Source organism: Oppia nitens, unplaced genomic scaffold (assembly GCF_028296485.1).
Source record: "Oppia nitens isolate AA-2021 unplaced genomic scaffold, nextdenovo-longstitch-racon4-pilon3 scaffold5_pilon_pilon_pilon, whole genome shotgun sequence".
NCBI classification, from domain to species: domain Eukaryota; kingdom Metazoa; phylum Arthropoda; class Arachnida; order Sarcoptiformes; family Oppiidae; genus Oppia; species Oppia nitens.
In genome coordinates, this window is record NW_026533243.1 from 3,901,445 (window position 1) to 3,922,074 (window position 20,630).

General features: G+C 24.2%; 5 protein-coding genes across 5 annotated transcripts; 3 read left to right on the forward strand and 2 right to left on the reverse strand.

Moving 5' to 3' along the window:
• Positions 1 to 298: 298 nt before the first annotated feature.
• LOC128961983 (protein arginine methyltransferase NDUFAF7, mitochondrial-like) lies at positions 299 to 2,881 on the forward strand. Its single transcript, XM_054308327.1, has 5 exons — positions 299 to 821; positions 889 to 1,275; positions 1,337 to 1,538; positions 2,186 to 2,421; positions 2,479 to 2,881. Exons 1-5 carry the CDS (start codon positions 468 to 470, stop codon positions 2,635 to 2,637), a joined length of 1,338 nt encoding a protein of 445 aa, XP_054164302.1. The 5' UTR covers positions 299 to 467; the 3' UTR covers positions 2,638 to 2,881.
• Positions 2,882 to 3,069: 188 nt separating this feature from the next.
• Positions 3,070 to 12,664, reverse strand: LOC128961982 (ceramide kinase-like). The gene is made up of 6 exons (XM_054308326.1): positions 12,274 to 12,664; positions 4,655 to 4,927; positions 3,914 to 4,595; positions 3,760 to 3,824; positions 3,502 to 3,698; positions 3,070 to 3,439 (listed from the first exon to the last, which is right to left on the reverse strand). The coding sequence occupies exons 1-6, from the start codon at positions 12,452 to 12,454 to the stop codon at positions 3,227 to 3,229; spliced, it is 1,611 nt and encodes a 536-aa protein (XP_054164301.1). The 5' UTR covers positions 12,455 to 12,664; the 3' UTR covers positions 3,070 to 3,226.
• Positions 12,665 to 14,829: 2,165 nt separating this feature from the next.
• On the reverse strand, positions 14,830 to 15,515 carry LOC128961510 (probable 28S ribosomal protein S23, mitochondrial). The gene is made up of 3 exons (XM_054307756.1): positions 15,418 to 15,515; positions 15,202 to 15,366; positions 14,830 to 15,145 (listed from the first exon to the last, which is right to left on the reverse strand). Exons 1-3 carry the CDS (start codon positions 15,459 to 15,461, stop codon positions 14,830 to 14,832), a joined length of 525 nt encoding a protein of 174 aa, XP_054163731.1. The 5' UTR covers positions 15,462 to 15,515.
• Positions 15,516 to 15,647: 132 nt separating this feature from the next.
• On the forward strand, positions 15,648 to 16,541 carry LOC128960943 (39S ribosomal protein L18, mitochondrial-like). The gene is made up of 4 exons (XM_054307115.1): positions 15,648 to 15,966; positions 16,051 to 16,164; positions 16,229 to 16,346; positions 16,410 to 16,541. The coding sequence occupies exons 1-4, from the start codon at positions 15,686 to 15,688 to the stop codon at positions 16,497 to 16,499; spliced, it is 603 nt and encodes a 200-aa protein (XP_054163090.1). The 5' UTR covers positions 15,648 to 15,685; the 3' UTR covers positions 16,500 to 16,541.
• Positions 16,542 to 16,809: 268 nt separating this feature from the next.
• On the forward strand, positions 16,810 to 18,414 carry LOC128961511 (cholinesterase 1-like; the record flags this gene model as incomplete). The annotated part of the gene is given in 3 exon segments (XM_054307757.1): positions 16,810 to 17,824; positions 18,061 to 18,203; positions 18,205 to 18,414. Coding segments are annotated over 3 exon segments (1,368 nt in total), but the record flags the coding sequence as incomplete, so codon positions are not given.
• Between the last annotated feature and the right edge of the window lie 2,216 nt (positions 18,415 to 20,630).

A 20,630-nucleotide genomic window follows, 5' to 3' on the forward strand; every position in this document is an offset into this window, starting at 1 on the left:
ATATTCACATACATTACGACTCATATGTTTGAAACCCTATGTAGAGTCACACATATATAACGTTACTCTTATGTTTGGTGTGGTTGTCATTGACTGATAACTTATAGTTTAAGTAAATATTTGATTAATTGTTGTTTTTAATAAAAACAACAATTAATTGATTAAATATTTAACTCATTTGTTGTGTTTGTCAGTGATATCCACTTTAAATGAGTTGTTATATTGTTTATCACTTAAAGGGATCTCATATATAGTGATAATAAAAGTGATGACATTTAGTGATGTTTTGATTGAAACTACGACTCAATGATTGAAACGTATGTAATGTTTGTTTGATTGAATTGAAAGTGACTTTTAATGTTAATATTGGTATTGAAAACAATCAGTCAATTATTTGATCACAACTTTTATCACTCAATTGATCCAAAAAATTAGTGATTTCATCAATTGATGTCAATGTGAATGCAATGAATGGATTTGTTGTGTCCTCTCGTCTCAATGGATTTGCTGCCAAATCGATGGCAATACTGACTAATGTCTACAGACAGAGACAATCAGTAAGATGTATATCGATTGCGGCCAACAAGTGGTCGCCAATCAACCGAAATGTCGACAAAAAKACGACTGAAGTCAAACACAAAGAGATGTCTTTGCGTAATGAAATGGTTCAACGGATCACTGCTTGTGGACCACTGACTGTTGCAGAGTATATGCAAATGGTATTAACGCATCCCATCTCTGGTTTCTATATGAATGCAGATGTCTTTGGATCTAAAGGACACTTCACTACTTCACCAGAAATATCACAAATATTTGGAGAGGTTTGTCAACATATTGATTACTATAACGAATCAAATAATGTCTTAATGTATTTATTTATACAATTAGTTGATCGCAGTTTGGATCTTAAATGAATGGCAGAGATATGGATGTCCTAAACCATTGCGTATCGTAGAGATGGGTCCCGGAAGGGGAACACTGGCCGGTGATATCGGACGAGTGATGTCACAGTTTTCACACTCGAAAGACGTCACTTCATTGCATTTGATAGAAATCTCACCGCATTTGACACAAATTCAAGAACAGAATATCTGTGGAACCGTTAGTCTGATTGAGCGCAACGAGAATGCCATTGATGGTCGTCACAGTGCACTCACTCAGACTGGTCTTCCTATCACTTGGTATCGATCATTAGATCAAATGCCTGTCAAGTCTGGATTCACGGCTATTATTGCTCACGAGTTTTTGGACGCACTTCCCATTCATAAGTTTGTCGTATGTTTTCTATGATTTATTTAATAATATTTTGTAAATATTATAATTGTATATAATTTAGAAATCACCGTCTGGTCAATGGAGAGAAGTTTTGATTGATTGCGACCAGAATAACGAATTGCGGTATATTATAGCAAACAATGACACCCCGGCCTCCAAATTATTTGTTGACCCAACACTCTCTACTGACAATCTGGAAGTGTGTCCACAGGCAGCTCTTGTCATGGATCAAGTAATCAATAGATTTAGTCATAAAAATCCAGGTATTAATTAATATTAATTAAATACTTATTTTTATATTATTCTCGTATATAAAATAGACATTTTATATACAATTTTATAAAACCTGTAAATCGATTGTAATTTTATTTTGTTTATATTATCGTAATAATTGCATTGAGTTGTAAATAATTATTTTCTTTAAAGCTATAAATAGTTTAGGCATCTTTGAAAAAATGAAATTTTCCAAATAAAATTCCTCAAATTTTACCGTAAAATTAGGAAAATATTTTTAATTATTCATTCCTATTCATTTAGAAGGAATACACTATACGCCACACATATTGTAAATAACTTTATTTATTTGAATTTAACTGTTAATAATGACAAAATCAATAATTTAATTATCATAAAACATAAAAAATCATTAAAATAAAATGTACAAAAACTAGAATATTAAACAACATTTCACTGGAATATTTAAAAAATGAATAATTTATTATATTCACTGATATTATGAACTCAATATACAATTTAAATATACAAAACATAATGTTTTGACATTTTATGATAAAATCATTTATGAAAATTGATGGTAATTTTGTTATAATTATTTTCTGAAAAATTATAATCGATATAAACTACTGTATAATACATGTACCGTATATTGTATTTAATTTATTATTTGAAGGATGTTTCTTGGCGTGTGATTATGGATATGACAACAATACACAAAACAGAGATACATTTAGAGCTTTTAGGGACCACCAAATATGGGATCCACTTCGAGAACCGGGAACCGCTGACTTGACCGCCGATGTCGACTTCGGATATCTCAAGCGACACATAAAAGACAAAGCAACTGTTTTTGGAACTGTTACTCAACAACATTTCCTTAAGAGTTTGGGAATTGATTTGAGACTTTCAGTAAGCTTTACTTATATTATTTTTATCGATAATAAATTCATTTGTTTTTATTTTTAGCAATTGTTGAATGAGGCAAATGAAGAGCAGAAAAAAGATTTACAAAGTGGTGTCGATATGCTTCTCAAGGAAATGGGAGAGCGATACAAGTTTTTGGCTGTTTTTCCATCAAATTATACGAAAACATTTGCAGACATACCTCCTGCGGGATTCGTATAAATATTTTTGACAATTTAATGATACTGTATATCAAATTTTATTAGCATTTAATGTAACAAATATTTTGTGCCATTCATTAAATTTGAATAGCCTTTTGTGAGCACTGATGTCTAATAGTGCGCAATAAATACAGGTATATATCAGACATAGATTATTAAACAATTACCGTATATAAAGGTATAATTATTGGCACTCATATGATGAGTATTTACGTAAATATATACGTAATTAACAAATAAATGAAAGGCTATATTATTTACATAAATTTAACTATTGATAAACAATTATTACAAATAAATCGATTTACAAATGTTTGTTTGTATTAAATCTTTTTTTATAATGTTTTTAAAAAACGAAAATAAATGTTGAGCAATACTTATGATGTATATTTATATATTTTAAATGTTATAATAATAATATATAGATATAAAAATAAAATAATTAAAATCCAATCAAAATTGTCATTTGTTTTATACTTAATAAAAACGACACTTAAAAACTTTAAAATATAAAAATAAAAACTATTTTAGGTCTTAATATAAGCCGTCATAAAGTAAATAATACAATTTGTGGAACAGTTAGCACTTAGTTATCCCTGAACATCGATTCCTGTGGCAAATACAGAGATTAGCTGACAGTGCACTTTGACGTGAATGGCCGCCTCATCCACTACTTCTCCATCACAGTTCCAGACACTGGCGTTCATTAATTGAGCCCTATTTGTAGATATAGTGTTGGGACCAACAATCGGATTGAATTCAAATTCACGAACTCGATAAACATCAACAAAGTTGAGATCAAACTATAATTATTTAGTAAATTCAATAAATTTGAGATAATATTAGTAAATCATAAGATACTAACCGGGCTTTTAGATGACATAGCAGTGCGTAACAGATATTTTAAATACTCGAGTCTTGAACACTGCGAAACCAAAATCAGATCAGTACAGCCATTGCCTAAATGAGCTTTGGGTGAGATTCCGTTTTTGGTCATTTTGCACCGGCAGGTCATTGTGGCCGCATTAATGGCTAGAAATTTGCCGCGTATTGATATGCAAGCTATGAATTAATATAAAATAAGTTTTATATAAAACAGTGTTTAATATAATCATCGAAATACCGGGAGAATCATCTTCATTGAGTTGATCTCTCTTTTTCAGCACTGCTTTCGCACATATTTCACAACTATAATTAAAATGCAATATACAGTATATATTAATAATCAATAATAATTAGATTTAAAAAAATATTTAATGTTTTAATTAAATACATACTTATTGGTACAAATGATGTTATCTTTTGGAGAGCCATCACTCGGTTCAATGCAAAGTTTTATTTCTCCGGAATAAAGTCTATGTCTAATAAACTTTTTAATTCCGGCCCAATCATACCTCTTAGGTCCCATCCATCTATTTGATTCACTATCCGCTATAGTATCACCAAAAAAACCATAGCCTAAGAATGAAGTTGAATATCTGATAAGTTTTTCCTCTCCTCTGTGATGGACAGCGCAGACATCAATATTCAGTCGTTTGCCTAAAACAATAGCAATGCTAGAAGTCATGGGATCATTGATTCCAGTGGTTCCATAAGCAACTGCGTCTGTAGAACCGGCAGGTATTACACCCAAAACTGTTTTTGCTGGTTTCAAACTGTTATCAACTGAGTGCCAATTAATACCATTGTCTCTCTGTGTTCTTATCAATAGCCCGTTTAACAATTCGGCAAACATACCATCCCCTCCAACACTTATTAACCCATCATAGCTTGAAATCCTAATTTGTGGGTCAAGTATAATGTCTTTTGCGTGATTGGCCCGTTCGGTGACAACACAGTCCACTTCAATTGACGCCAATTTAAAGATTGGAAATACTTTATTCTCATATATTTTGCGCCCTTTTCTGTTACCACCGAATGGATTCACAAATACGAGTAAACGTTTCGGTCTCTTATAACCTAATTATTAATAATTGTTTTTTTCAAAATTTAAGTAATTATTTACATTAAAAACATACCATCAATAATATCACGTATTCTTTTAACATAATTGAAAAGAGCGCTATCAGTGTATGTGTGATCAGTTTGAAAGGTAAGGAATTCCACTTTCCAACCGTGTTTTCCCATAGGAATGGCATAATATAACTTAACAAATGTCACCTTATGTTCAATTGGATCGTCTATTAAGATATCGTTTACAACACAATCGCAGATCAATTTCTTGGTATTGATTTTCGGACAAAAGCACGTCCGCACTGATATCACTTGTGATAACGGGATTGTTGTTCGCGCTATACATTCAAATAGAAATTACAAATTACATCATTTATACAAATTTTGTCTAATTTATACAATATTATGTATTATCGTCTTAATTAAAGTGTATTACATTTTATTCAAATAATATATTTCGTAATAACTATAAAATTTTAATAATTGACACGTCTATGAAAGTTAATATCTTAATAATTGTTTACAGGATATTTTAATTCAAAGTAAATTATTTATTGCATAAATTACATTAGTATTTAGTAATAATAAAAATGTTTATCTTTCTATTATGCAATATATTTTAATACAATAAATGCATTAACATGACATAAAACAGTATTGCCTTAATTTGATATAATATAAAATTTAATGAAACTTCAATCTGTTAAATATATACATATAATCATTTAATATAATTACTGTACTGTACATGTATTTCTTATACTTTATCAATAAAATAAAACAAATATTATTGTTAAATATATAGAAAATTAATTTATAAAAATGTTTTTGAAGGATATAATAACAAATGAAATGTAAATATTTTTAATGTATTTTTCCAAAATAACAATTTACTAAAAGACAGCATATATTTGGCATTCAGTTTGCCATATATTTTAAATCTACATATAGTATGTATAATATTTATAAAAATAAAGCTGTCTAAATAATACCATTAAATCCATAACTTTTTATTTGTTATTTATATTAACTAAATTATTCTCAAAATTTGTTTTCACTTTAGCTTTAATTCTTTAACAATTATATTCATGTATTTGCAATAATCAAAATAAACAAATTTGTGACTAAATATTTTGTATTATTCCAATATTTATAAAATATATGATTACAGTACTTAATAGAAGAATTTAAATGCAAATACATAATAGATAAATGTCAATATTTTAAATTATAGTTATATTAAATGTGTAAAATCACTTCAAAAAACTTCAAATATGTTAACTAAGATTTATGTAATTTACAATTTTGGTAAAATTCAAATATCATATAATCTATGGTTTCATATCATATATCCATTTGAGTGGTAACTAATAGTTATTTTATTTTTTATACATATTTCCATATGTAATGTAATTACACAATTCACTTGTTTTTTACACAATTTTCCTCATGCATTAGTGAATAATTTTGTAGTTTTTWAAAATAAAATTATATGTATTTTACGATTTAAAGAACAAAATTACTAAATATGATATTTATTATATTATATATAATTTATTGCCTAATATTTAACATTAATATACTGTATAATTATATCATAATTTGTATCAAATAAAATGACATTCAGTTAGTATGTACTTTATCTATAAATTCGTTTGTGTAAAAATTTATAAATATAATATAAATAAAAATATTAAATTTATATAAAAAAATCATTATAATAAATTTATATACTGTATATATCTCTAGTCAGGTAATTAGTTTCTAATCAGGTAATTAAAACAAATTGTAAATTTATTACTCATAGAAACAATAAAAATCATTAACTTAATTAAAATAAATTATAAGGTTTTTATTATCAAATTAAATGTCTAACTTTCAACAACAAAACCACATCATAACTGAGTTTAATAAAGTAAAAGTTATTTAGTCAAGGATTCACTAAGTCATTGAATTGTAGCGCATATAATCACTGCAATAATAATAAATGTTTTATTAAATTAGTTTAATATGATATGATATCAAGAAAAACCCATTAATAAAAATAATAMAGAGTTTGATGTACTGATGGGTCAAATCAATGTCAAAATTATTGTATATCAAAAATTATTTATTTAAAAAAGTTACATTACATCAAATAGCTTTAAATAGTTTGGCACTTAATTAAACTAAAAAATTTAACCCAATATTTGAATTAATGTATAATGTTTCTCATGTCATATTATAATATTTGCATTACTCGTAGAGCATTGGACTGGATATTCACACATATTGTATGCCAATTATACCATTCAAAACAAAAACAAAATAATAATTGCTATAATTAAACAAAATATTTTCTTTATGCTTTATTTTTTAAAAATAGGGATATTTTTTCTATGGCTGATTCAAGTTTGTTAAGAAAAAAACAAATTATAATAGAATTATATATATATATATATATAATTGTATTATTAACTTTATTTTAACAAAAATTTATTTAAAAAATATAAATTACTCAACCATATTAAAGCTAATAAAATGTTATTTTTTAAATATAATAAATCGATTATATAATCGATTTAGTCTTATTTCAAAACTAATCTGCAACTAAATGCCTTATTATTGCACACATTATTGGTTTTATAATATATATCATAAGTTTATTAATTTATTGTTTTATCGTTAAAGGTTTTTTAAGTTTAAACTTTATAAGACATAATTTAACAAAATTGAAACTTTTTTTATCAATAATTGTTTTACTTGAAGACTTTTTGCTGGCTATAAATCTAATACTGTATAATGTTTGCTCTCATTTTACTGTATCAGCAATTGATATCTGCAAATGTAAGGGTCAGGTCAATCCACACCAGTAGTACATTGAGAATGAGTTATCGGACACAAAAAGCCAGTTATCAATTAGTTGGTTGATTTGGCATCGTTTTGATACAACAAATAAATGGATAATAATGTAACATTTGTGTGCTCTTCATATCAAACAGGTTTATGAAGATATATTAGACTTCCTATTTGTCTATTAAAATGAGAGTACATTTTAATTTAATAATTAAATTGTTGCAAAACACTATCAAAAAATCATTAAATTAATCCAAACAAAACTGTCGAAATAAAATTTTAACAAATATGACATATGTTTAAATAATAGTTAATTAATTAATTGTGGTTATTAGTTAATGACTAATAATAATAAGCTATTAATAATCGTTTATTTCATTAAATATCTTTGTTTTAAAACTAATTAGAAATAGTTTTCAATAACACTTCCTATAAATGATTAGTCCTTCCGATATATGTAAAGCACAATTCATAAGGCAATGTCAATGTATTGCATTGAAAACTTTTAATAAATTAAATTTAATACATATATTAATATTCAAGGAATAGCCACAACAAATAAATACAAATTATTTCAAACTTTATTTAGGGTTTTGGGCAATAAATTTGATTTTCATTATTTAAAAACAAACTAATTTATATTATAATTGTTTCTATTCGGCAATACATTGTTAAGAAAAATAAATAATAGTAAAATATAATCTCACATAAAAATAATGCTATAATTTATATATTAATAAATATTAGTGAAGGACAATAATTAGTAATCATAAACGCGATCTCAATGCTAATGTAGTGTCAATTATATTACTAAATGATAGCTAAACTCTTTTGTTATCAATTTATAAATAAACTAATTATTATCATAATATTTTTCCAAATATTATTTATCTTAATAATTGTTTTCATCGTTTTTCTAATAATAGAAATACTTTTACTCTTAATAAATATTATAAAATGACATTGAAGTTTCATATGTTATAAACAATAATACATTATTTGTAAATAACATTAAAATGCATTGAAAATAGACTTAATTATTAAATTTATAAAAGTGATAAACCAGATTATAAATTTATTATATTTTGAGATTTAAAAACAAAAATACAGTATAAATTAAAGATAGAATCAATTATARTTGATTTTTTTTATTTTTAAATAATTTTATATATTGTTATGATCAGTTATCTATTAACAAAAACATATTTATTAAAATATGTAAATAGTTMATTTTTATATTTTTAATTCATTAATTTAATTAAAACTAAGTTAATACTTATTAAAGTACAAAATTATTTTCAAAAAACRCAAATGAAAAGTTAAAAATAATTTWTTTWWAAAAGTTATATATACTATAAATTATACTAAAAACTTAACTAAAGCCAAAGTATTGCATTTTAAATGAAAGCTAAATACTATTAATTTTTAATTACCATTTTATTGTTTACCAATAATGAAAAATTATATTTTTGAAAATACTATAAATAGCATTTTAAATTGCAATTCTATAGTATTTTATATTGATTATAATTTATTTTATTTTTAGGCAATGAATTTCAGTTGTAATTGTTATAACATAATTTGACAGTAAATTTTAATATAATAAAGATTGATAATAATTATATAATTCGTGGATAAATTAGAAATTAATTATATTTATATTATATGATACTGTAATTTATTAGATAATATTTGACATCTAGTAGTTATAATATAAWAAATCACTTATTCGTAATTTCAATATTTGATATTACATAATTTTAACTGTATGTATACATATCTAACAAAATATTTTTGATTTAACCATTGAATATTTGAGATAAGGTCAATATTAAATAATTATAATTAAAATAGCATAACATAAAAATACTATATAATTAAATGTGTAATTAAAATATTTTTTTATACATATRAAAAACATAATGTAGGTTTATAATTTTAATTTAAAACTTAATTAGATACTAATATAATGGAATATAATTTAAGTAACTAAATTAAGTATAATCAACATTAAAATTTTTAGATTATATCGCAATATAGCTATATTTATTATTTTACAATAAATACAATTGTATAATATATATATAATATATATATATATATATTGAAAAAGGAAACCATTAAATTATATACCATAAGACATATAAAGTAATAATTTTAAAAATTATAGGAAACACAAATATATATAATTTATATATTGTGCAAAAATTGTCTAAAATTGAATTTTACACACTTTTTTCCTTTGTATGTGAAAAGACCTTCACATTAAATAATAACAATAATATTAGTGTAAAAATAAATTATTATGAAAATTCCTTAAAGAAAAATAAAAACATAATTTAAATGTAAAACAGATAGTGTTTGAGCCACTTGTTTATACTGTACTTATAGTTATATTACAGTAACTATTGATTTGACGTTTACTTTCGGTGACCCCAAAAGCATCCCATATATTGAATGCATTCTTTATGAGACCGACTTTCACTGCCGGCACTCACTTTCCCTCCCTTTCTCTCTCTCTCTCTCTCTCTATCTTTTTCAATGCACACATACAGGTATACTCACGACAACTATAAAGCTTTCTATGACCTAATTTTGATAATTATAATAATAATAATAAAATGTTTAAAATGAATCCAAATCTTCAAAATACAATACAATAATAATAATATACATATCCGTAATTTGACTCGTATTGCATAAGCACATCATTGAACGGACAGATCATGAAATCTATGGACTTTTTTATATGCAAAACATGTTATTATTGTATTACAAGAATAGTTTATTATTATATTACATAACTTTTTAAAGAAATACTGTCATTAAAAATAATAACAAAATTAAACGCATTGTCTGTTACTCATAGATATTGCCAAATCTTTGCATAAAAATATTTAAGAAAATTATGATTTTTTTTTCTTTAAAATATATTCTATGTAATAGTAATCCCTGTCCTCAATTCCCTCAATTCCCGTTATAAACATTTAATTACAATAATATTAAGACTATATTAATGAATTTCATTCTTGAATTTTCGCTAAATTAAAGAGAGAGAGAGAGAGAGTTTCATAATCGTCACAAAAAATGCATTTTCACGAACTATTACTATAATATTATAAAACAAATACATTAAATTGCATTTATTGCTGAAATTAATGAATTATTTGTGTCACTCGTCACCTGATTAAAGGCATTTAAACCATATAATGTAATATCGTTTTATGATTAAGTAATAACTTTAATTAAAAACGGCAATAAATTTTTAATTCACAAATAATCATATTATATTTAAATGATTTACATAATAAAAAAATAATATTCATAATATAGTTTATACTATATAAAATAACTAATTATTGTAAAATATTAATTTAAATTAGAAAACAATTTTATACAATAAGTATAATTTGCTTTATCATTGATAATAACAATAAAAACATTATTCCTAATATGTTACAATAAAATTAATAGTTGACCATAATTTAGTTAATATACTATATTTCATTATAACTAATTTCAATTGTAATTTTACAAAATAACGTGTCATCATTACAACAAATATTATTACTGATTAACACCCATTTTTTAGAAATACTGTTGTATTAATTAATTATTTTATTAAAAATAAATATATATAAAACTTGTTTCAAATTGTGTAAATTATAATGAGTTTTATTTTAATTATTTTATTAGAACACGGAAACCAAATGTTTACTAATTAAAAATTATAATATTGATGTTATTTAAGTTAAAAAAATATTTATTAAAAATATTGTTTTGTATGTTAACATTGTTTGCATTAAAATCTGAATTGCATTTATGATTCATTTTTAAAAATACGAATACAATAACTATAACAAAACAATTCCGGCATCCCTTTCCTAAACTTAAATTTATTAAAAATGCATTATTATATTTGAATTCATTTCATAATAGATATAATATTAGTGACTTAATTTTCATTAAAAAGTTATACAATTTTAATTAAATATTAAATTCATTAACAAATTAAATCTAACTTATAATCTAATATTACATTTCAAATTTTATAACACTTTTGTACTTATAAAATGTATTACTAATACAGTGATAAAACATAAGGTTATATAGTAATATCTGTAAATGTCAGTAAATTGTGACAATTTGTGGTCATCGATATTATCAGTTTTTATGTAATCTTATCTTTTGAGGTATAACTGAGTATAATGAGTTGTTTCAATAATACTTGTTATCTTTGATTGACGTAATAGTAATTATTAAATAACTTTGATTTTTTCACTTTATTGTCACAAATGTATTGTCAATAACAGCTAACTAACATTTTGTTATAATATAAATTAAATATACATTTGCATATATAATGAATATTCTGTTATATAAATATAATTTGCCAACTCATATAGCAGTGCACTGAAGTTCAATCAATACAATAATTGCTATAAATAATGTATAAATAATAAATGCTATTTTGATATTAATATTATTATGGAATATAATATATTTWTATTTTTAAATAAACTTCAATTTATATATAAATTATATGCTTATTATAAATATTGATTTTAAAACAATAAATTAAAGTTGACATTAAACCAATTACACTATATATTCAATTTGAAATAACTAAAGAATATTCTTTGAATATATCAAAAATAATTCATTACTTATTGATATAAATAAAACAATAGACTAATTAAAAATAGTATGAAATAAATATCAAAATAACGATTTAATATTAATGGGAGTAAAAAATATTAGATAAGCATTGAATGGGATATAAATAAATGTGATAATCAATTATATAATAATAAATAGTTAATTAGTAATAAATAATATAATGACTTACTATTGTTATAAGTGTTGGTCAACTCCTGTTCCCAAATAATGTTTTCATTAATTGTATTCAAATTGAATCGACATTTCTTGCCATTGATGACAACCGGATGAAAACCAATTGTATTATTATTATTTAAATTGTCGTCCGACTCAACCACTGATGTCAACTGTAATACTATTGATGAAGTCATGGTATAATTGTCTGTATATGGACTTGAATTTAACCATCAAATGAATACATTGTCAATAATATGATTACTATTAATATATAAATTAATAGAAATATATCGAAATGTCTTTCAACAAATCGATTAATACATTGAAGAGTTGAGACAACTCTTTGAAAGTATTGATTCAAACAATCGGAGCACAGACTGACTGCTAGACTGTCATTCACTCAATGCTATGTTTATGCTATGCTTTTGACGCACACACTGTATGTCCCTATTATTTACAGTACACTACCTGTGCCTTCCATACACACTATCACGTGCTTCAAAACTACTACTACTACTACCACTTCATCAATACTTTAAGTTCATTATTTTAAACCTGTTTTCTAATTCCCAGGTGTAAGGGGAACGGGTGGACATATAATATATTACTGTATATTAATTTTATTTAATAATTATTTAAATATATTAACAGATTATTTAAGTTAAAATTTTAATTCAATTAAAGAGTTGTCAATGGATTTTTAAAAATAAAAATAGTGATGGATATGACAATTAAAACAATTGCTAACTAATTGTCTTATTAGAGTATATTATATGAGACATAATTGTAAATAAATTGTTTAGTTGTTGTTGTTTAAGGCAAATATACTTTGTATTAAACATCAAATCAAATATTCACAACAGGTTTTGCAAAGTCGTTAAAAATGATTTRAAATAATTATTAAGAAAATCCTGAACACCAAATAGTTTTGGGTAATATTTTTGAAGGTCAGGTCATTAAAAGTGAAAATGTAAGGTATTTTATAGAGATTTCTATCAAATTTATTGAATTAAACTATAATTTTTAGGCTATAAAATAATCAAGTATTTAACAAAAATAAAAGGAAAACTTAATATACCTGTAAAACATATAAAACTTTATTCAATACAATTTTATTTTAATGATATTTTATTTTTTGTATCACAAAARTTATTTAACAATGCATAAAACAAACTGTGTTATAGGTTTTAATAGATTATTCTACTGTACTTTATATATATATATATATATATATTCAGATTAATCATTAAAATTATTGTTTATATTTATAGTAATATTTATTAAATTTGAAATAACTGTCAAGTCATGATAATACAGTAATTAATATTTTATATGTTTGTAATACTAGTATAAATATTATTATGTATAAGCTTATTAACTTTGTATTAGAGTTACAATATTGTACTTAATTTTATTTTTATAATACTGTATAATTTAGCTATATCCTATTAAATAATGAATCAATATTTAATTAGATATTATCAAACATAATTATTATTTATTAATTTAATTAATTGAATTTAAAGTACATATGTGAAAATTATATATATATATATATATATATATTAAAAGTAAGTTTTCTGATTTTAAGTCTCATTTTATTTTATAAACAAATGTGTCAACTACTAGAATATTCTTGTAAAGTGATTTTAAAATATTTAATTTGGATAAAAATAAAAACAACTTTAATGTAAATACCGGTACCGTATAATTTAAACGATTATTCATAAAATTGACAAATTTTATGATAATTTTATGATAAATATGAAATTCAATAATGGTTAGCACCGTTAGATCCTTAACCTAATAATTTGGTAAAGAGTTATGTGCTGTTGTGTTAAAACGTTTCAATGACTATAAAACTTACAAAACTAAAAGTCTTTCTTTAAAAAATAACAATAAATCAATAAATTATAATCAAATGTTTACCTTCAAAAATCATTAATATTTTTATAACATTTGTTTTATTAAATACTCGTCAAACAATAGCTTTGAGCTAAAAAAATCCCTTTTAGGAAATTCATTATAAATTCATAATTATTTTTTTTATTAAAATTTTATTAAAAACAAATTAATCGCTTCTAGATATTAGACTTAATTAAAATATGTTTTAAAAATAATCATTTGTCAACATAAATCCATTAATAACTATAAAGATCAATGAAATACATGATTTTGTGGTCTAATGTCTCACAGTTTTTAATTTATTTATTTTACTAAAACTAAAGAAAGCTAAAGAAAACTAAAAAAATGATTGCATTATATCAATGAAATGTATTTCTAATTGATGTTAGTTTCACTTGATTTTTATGATTTTTTAACTTTATAATTATTCATTTCAATTTAAATCTGGCATTAAATATAATATATTTTTACTAATATTTATTATTTATTATCTGAAATAAAATTCACGGAAACTATATTTTCAATTATAACAAACTTTTTAAATATTTCAAATATTTTAAATTAACTCTTTTAATGAATAATTCATTTTTTATTTGAATATTTTATGCAAATTATTGACTATAAATGATTTATAATGACTACAAATATTTAAAAATAAGTGAATCTAATCGTCAGACAAAACAATTTGTGAAATATTTTGTTTATTACTATCCCTTGTCTGACGTTTAGACTCATCTTTATCTGACATTCTTTGAATGGAAATGTCTTCAGATGTCGTCTCGAAATGTTTAAGACGTATTCCATCCTTTGTGATGGCATCGGAGGCCATAGCAAACAGTTGGTCATCAGTGAGTGTGTCATCACTTTTTGCAATTGATATATAATTGTCGATAAATTTCTGTGAAACACTTTTATAGGATCTATTGATTTGGTTGAGACCATCAATCAGACCTACACTTCCGTATTGAGCGTAAAATCGACTGTCAAATGACACAACATATCAGACAACATATCCATACAATTAGTTAATACTTACGCTCTGATATAGTCTTCGGGATATACAATGTCTTGAATATGTTGGTCATCATCAACAGGTCGGTTGAGTTTAGGCTGAATATGCGGTCTGAAAGACTGATAGACATCAAACCAAATGGGTTTACTCTCTTTAGAGACGGCGCCTGACTTTAACAGGCCTTCCATTCTGTAAAACAATAGATATTGTTATTCAATGGTAACTCAATTCATGTCATACCGGCTGAAGATTGTTCCGAAACGATGGATCCGATTGCCAGCCATAAGACTATCAAATATTATTAATTAAATTTAATGTTAAAATTTATTATCAAATTTTTGAAAATAAATTATGTTTTTATTCTAATCTAAATATTCACTGAATTTTATGAAAATTAGTGAATATTATTTGACGTAATTTATGTCTAAAAAGTATATTTTGATGCATTCAATGGTATTAATATTAATATTTATATTGAATCACATGTTTAAACATATTGTCGATCAAAATGTTTCAAATAAGACCACAATTGATATCTTATTGTCGTCTAAGACATTGCTGGCAGACATCACACACAAGATTCATGTCGTCGTTAGTTAACAACAAACGAATTACTCGTCTGTCAAGTGATGTCGAAGTGAAACCCGAAGAGTTAGCAATCGATGGCAATGAGTCACTGTTGAAGACACGAGTGGTAAACAGAAATCCAAGAAATTTGGAACAATTGCTTCTTCAGTATAAACCACTGGGATTTGAGTTGGATTTACCAGAGAAGACATATTATAATAAGTGAGACAATTGTTAACATTTAGTGTATCATATAATTTATGAATTGTTTGATTTTGGTTTGCAATTGATTTTTATTTTTTATAGGATTTCTTTTGAAGTGATTGGCAAACATTTGATGGCAAAGATTGTCCACAACTCTGGAAGGGTTATAGTCAGTGCGTCCACTAAAGAGGCTGCCATTAAACAACAGCTAAAGAGGTTTATTGAACTAAAGATGTTTTTTAATTGTCATTAGTTTTCATTTTAAAAAATGATATTTCAGTTCTGGTGGTATAACTGCTGCCTCTGCTTTGGGTCACATATTAGCGATGAGAGCTCTGGAGAGTGGTATCCATCAGGTGTTTGTCAGTACTCAACACGAGTCCGACAAATCAATTAAAGTATACGTTTTTGTCTGTTTTTTAAAAGAATATTTTATTTAAATTTATTTTTATAAATATTAGGTCAAAGCCTTTATTAAATCTCTTAAAGATAACGGTTTGGTATTAGAAGAACAACCATTTATTTTTTATCGCAAACATAGAGACCTTTAATTAATAATATAAATTTATTTTTAAACATTACCTAACATTTATTACTGTATATTATTTTTGTGGTTAAAATTTATAGGAAATATTGCAAAATTGTTTATAATTACTTACTTCAAGTCATAAATTTTAAAAATAAAGTTTATTATGTGAATTGAAAATGTCTAAAAAAAATTATTTAATAATTTTTTTACTAATTGTTTTGTTATTTTTCATAATATATGTTTATTTTTATTATTTAAAAAATGAAATAAAATCAAGTGATAATGTTTATCTATTTAATAATAAAATTAGTGTTTCGACCACTATTGGACACTTTGTCGGCAATTTACTAACGTATGATAGCAAACAAATTGCCACCTTTTTAGGCATTCCGTATGCATTGCCACCAATAGGTTTGTTGCGTTTTAAAAGACCGATTCAATTGCCAAAAACAAATGAAACATTTAATGCCAATCTTTGGCCTAATCCTTGTCTTCAAAAAGATAATCATTTGCAACTTAATAATTATAATTTTAGTGAAGATTGTCTTTATTTAAATATATGGAGTTCTGCTAAATTGAATTCAAATGACACTCAGCTTAAACCAGTTATAGTGCACATACATACCGGTGCTTTTCTATTTGGGTCAGCGTCTGAACAAAACTATAACGGCATTGTGTTATCTGCTTTGGGAGATGTAGTTGTCGTCACTTTTAATTATAGACTTAATTTATATGGATTTATTTATACTCCTAATGATAAAGTCTCAAAAAATTTAGGAATGTATGATCAGGTTATGGCACTCCAATGGGTAAACCATCACATTTATAATTTTGGTGGTGATCCAACTAGAGTTACAGTATTGGGACAGTCTACTGGAGCACTGTCAGTTGGATTTCATATAATATCTCCAATAAGTAACAAATTAATTAAAAATGCTGTTATGTTAAGTGGTTCACCATTAGAGCACAGTTGGCTTTCCGAACCCGAAAATGCCCAACAATTTTGGATTAATTATGCTAAAGATGTTAATTGTATGGGAAATGAACATAATATCACTGATAAAGTATTGAATTGTTTGGTTAAATTAGATAGAAATCAATTACCAGCTATGAGTGATGTTAAGCAATATTCAATCGACCCATTTATAGTATCAGCACCTGTAGTTAATGATGATAATTTTTCTATTAAATTATTTACTCAAAAACAAATTGATACAAAATTGTCGATATTATTTGGTTATACCAATGACGAGGGCTCATGGATGCTGTCATTACAAGATAAACATATGTTTGGACCAAAAGTTCGCCAGAATTTGTCATTTAATCAAACATTTGACAAATTAGAGAGTTATGTCAGCAAAATAATTTCAAACACCAATATTACTATTAATGGTTAGTAAATATGTAATTAATTTTTAAATATTTAATAATAGTTACTATAATATTTTTAGCATTATTTTAAATTTATATGAAAAAATTATAGATAATGTTTTATATTATTTCTTATTATAATTAACACCATAATATCAATATTATATTATATAATTTATATAAAAATTTAAAAAATTTAATTTTATTATTAGCGGAGATTATAGCCAATTATTATATCAACAGAATCTCAAGTAAATACAGAAACGACAAGAATCAGTTGAGCCGTACAATAGGCATAGCTTTAGGAGATTTTTATATTGTCTGCCCTTTACATCAATTTATCGATAAATTATTGAATTATAACAACAATTTAAATATTTATCAATATTACTGGACATATAAGGGTAACCCAAAGTCAAGCTCTTTTTGGCGAACTTTTGAAAATGTTTGGTGCGGGAAATGGATGGGTAGTTGTCATTCATTTGAATCATACGCTATATTTGGTGTACCTTTTTATCAAAACATTGCATTTAATCACATCGACAGAAGTGTATCATTCAAAATGATTAAAATCATCTCTAATTTTGCATACAATAAGTAATAATAATTTTTAAATGTAAAATATTAACTATATTTGTATTTTAGACAAACAAATTGGCACAAAATGAGTGATTGCACTAATAATTGCACCAAATCTTATCGTCAGATTAGTGGAGATATTAATAAAAAACAAGTAATTGATGTTAATCTTAAAGATTATGAATGTAATTCACTTTGGAAATCAATTATAATAAATTAAGTTATTATAATTTAAATTACTTATTTACAATGTAACGGTATACTGGTGTTAAATTAATAATTTAATTAAATAAATACTTAATATTATATAAAATTTAATTAATATAAACTACTACTAGTTTTACACGCGCAACATGTATAGTCGTGCAATTCTTTTGCTAATTTTAAAATACTTATAAGTAATTCGAATGATTGCCTAATTTGTTTTATATAACAAACTACTTAACCTAATGTAACAAAACTTTATAATCAATACACAATAATACGTCTAAACTTTTGAGAATTTTAGATTTTTATGTATAGTTAAATAATTTTATAAAAATTTAAAAGTTTAATAATTTTTGTGAAAAAAATTGCATTTGAAAAAAATTTACAAAATTTTTCGCTTTTAACTAACCTCCCGGTGCCCTGTGATTCATACAATATAGCAAAATGTAATAACACAGCACCTGCCTACCTGTCCATAAAACCTACCTGAGCTCAATAATCATTTAAAATTTTCCATAGAAATAGCATTGCTTTAAATAAAAATTGAAAATTTTTTGCATTTGAGAAAATTTTATAAAAATTTAGCACAGGTAGCTTACCTCCCGGTGCCCTGTAACTAAGCCCCTCAGATTTCTAAAACATATTTCTATTATTTTAAAAAATAAGCATAGCAAATAATTTATGTCGGATTTTAAAATTTTTTTTATTGAAATAAAAAACTGTTATAATTTACAAGTAAATACATTTCTAAATTGTTATCAAGAAATGTACGGTTATTTCTATGAATATTTTTTAATATTGAAAAAGACCGTTCACAGTCTACATTAGTTAGAGAAACAAATTTATATTCATTATTTAATACATTATCTCTAAAAAAATTAATATTAGGATTATTTTTAAGCGATGATTGAAGTTTTTTTAAATAATCATTTGATAATGTTGACTCCAATCTATTAATAACGTCAATTTGTTGTTTAATTGTTAATTCTTGTTTTTCTAAATAAGTAATATTTTGACAAATGTGTTCAAATGATGCAACACTTTGTAATTGAGTTTTCAATTCAGGATTAATAATAAATTCTTGCAATTCTTTAATTACTTTATTTGATTTTTTAATCAATTCTAATTCCAAAACAGTACTATATATTATTGACACTAATTTATTCAAATAACTGTTTATTAATACTATTGTTTAATGATTTTAATTCACTTATTTAATATTAACTTTTAATATATATATATATATATATATATATATATATATATATATATATATATATATAAACTAAATAAAATTATAATAAATAATTATAATAATAATTTATTTATATCTAAAATGTGTTTTTATTTAGTCACACTTTGCGCGCACTTTTGATTTCATTTGTTATACATGTATCACATGTTATACTTTAAACGCTGGAATTTATTTGCTGTCCTTATCTATGTTTACTTAAAGGATTAAAATAGAAAAATATTTAGAAATCTGAGGAGCCAACCTGTAACTCATATAATATAGCAATATGTTATTACACAGCACCTGCCTACCTGTCTCTAAAACCTACCTGAGCTCAATAATCATTTAAAATTTCCCATAGAAATAACATTGCTTTAAATTAAAATTGAAAATATAACAATATATTTTTAGCTTTGAATTAAAAAATGGTTGTTGAGGAAGTGTGCACACATACAAACAAACAAACAAACAGACAAAACTATTATATTAAATTATAGATAAAATGATTAGTCTTTATTTTTTTAATTAACTTTCATAAATATAGCATAATGTTGTTAAGTTCGCGATTTACTCTTAAGCAATAAAATTTAAAAATCAATCAGTTGTATACTGTAATTACGGTAAAATCCAATAAATATGAAGTAATTAAGAAACTATTTCAAAATTATCACTAAATGGCAGCAAAATTCAGATCACATAAAATATTAGAGTTTGTCATTTACTACGACAAGAGACCAAATATATGCAAACCTATGGCCACAT

Coding starts and splice junctions, on each gene's coding strand:
- LOC128961982 (XM_054308326.1), bottom strand. CDS start 12,454: ATGACTTCATCAATAGTATTACAGTTGACATCAGTGGTTGAGTCGGAC. Junction 4,928..12,273: donor GACCAACACTTATAACAATA/GTAAGTCATTAT, acceptor TTGAATGTATAG/CGCGAACAACAATCCCGTTA. Junction 4,596..4,654: donor AATACGTGATATTATTGATG/GTATGTTTTTAA, acceptor ATTAATAATTAG/GTTATAAGAGACCGAAACGT.
- LOC128961510 (XM_054307756.1), bottom strand. CDS start 15,461: ATGGCTGGCAATCGGATCCATCGTTTCGGAACAATCTTCAGCCG. Junction 15,367..15,417: donor TTCGGAACAATCTTCAGCCG/GTATGACATGAA, acceptor ATTGTTTTACAG/AATGGAAGGCCTGTTAAAGT. Junction 15,146..15,201: donor CCCGAAGACTATATCAGAGC/GTAAGTATTAAC, acceptor GTCATTTGACAG/TCGATTTTACGCTCAATACG.
- LOC128960943 (XM_054307115.1), top strand. CDS start 15,686: ATGTTTCAAATAAGACCACAATTGATATCTTATTGTCGTCTAAGACAT. Junction 15,967..16,050: donor GAGAAGACATATTATAATAA/GTGAGACAATTG, acceptor TATTTTTTATAG/GATTTCTTTTGAAGTGATTG. Junction 16,165..16,228: donor ATTAAACAACAGCTAAAGAG/GTTTATTGAACT, acceptor ATGATATTTCAG/TTCTGGTGGTATAACTGCTG.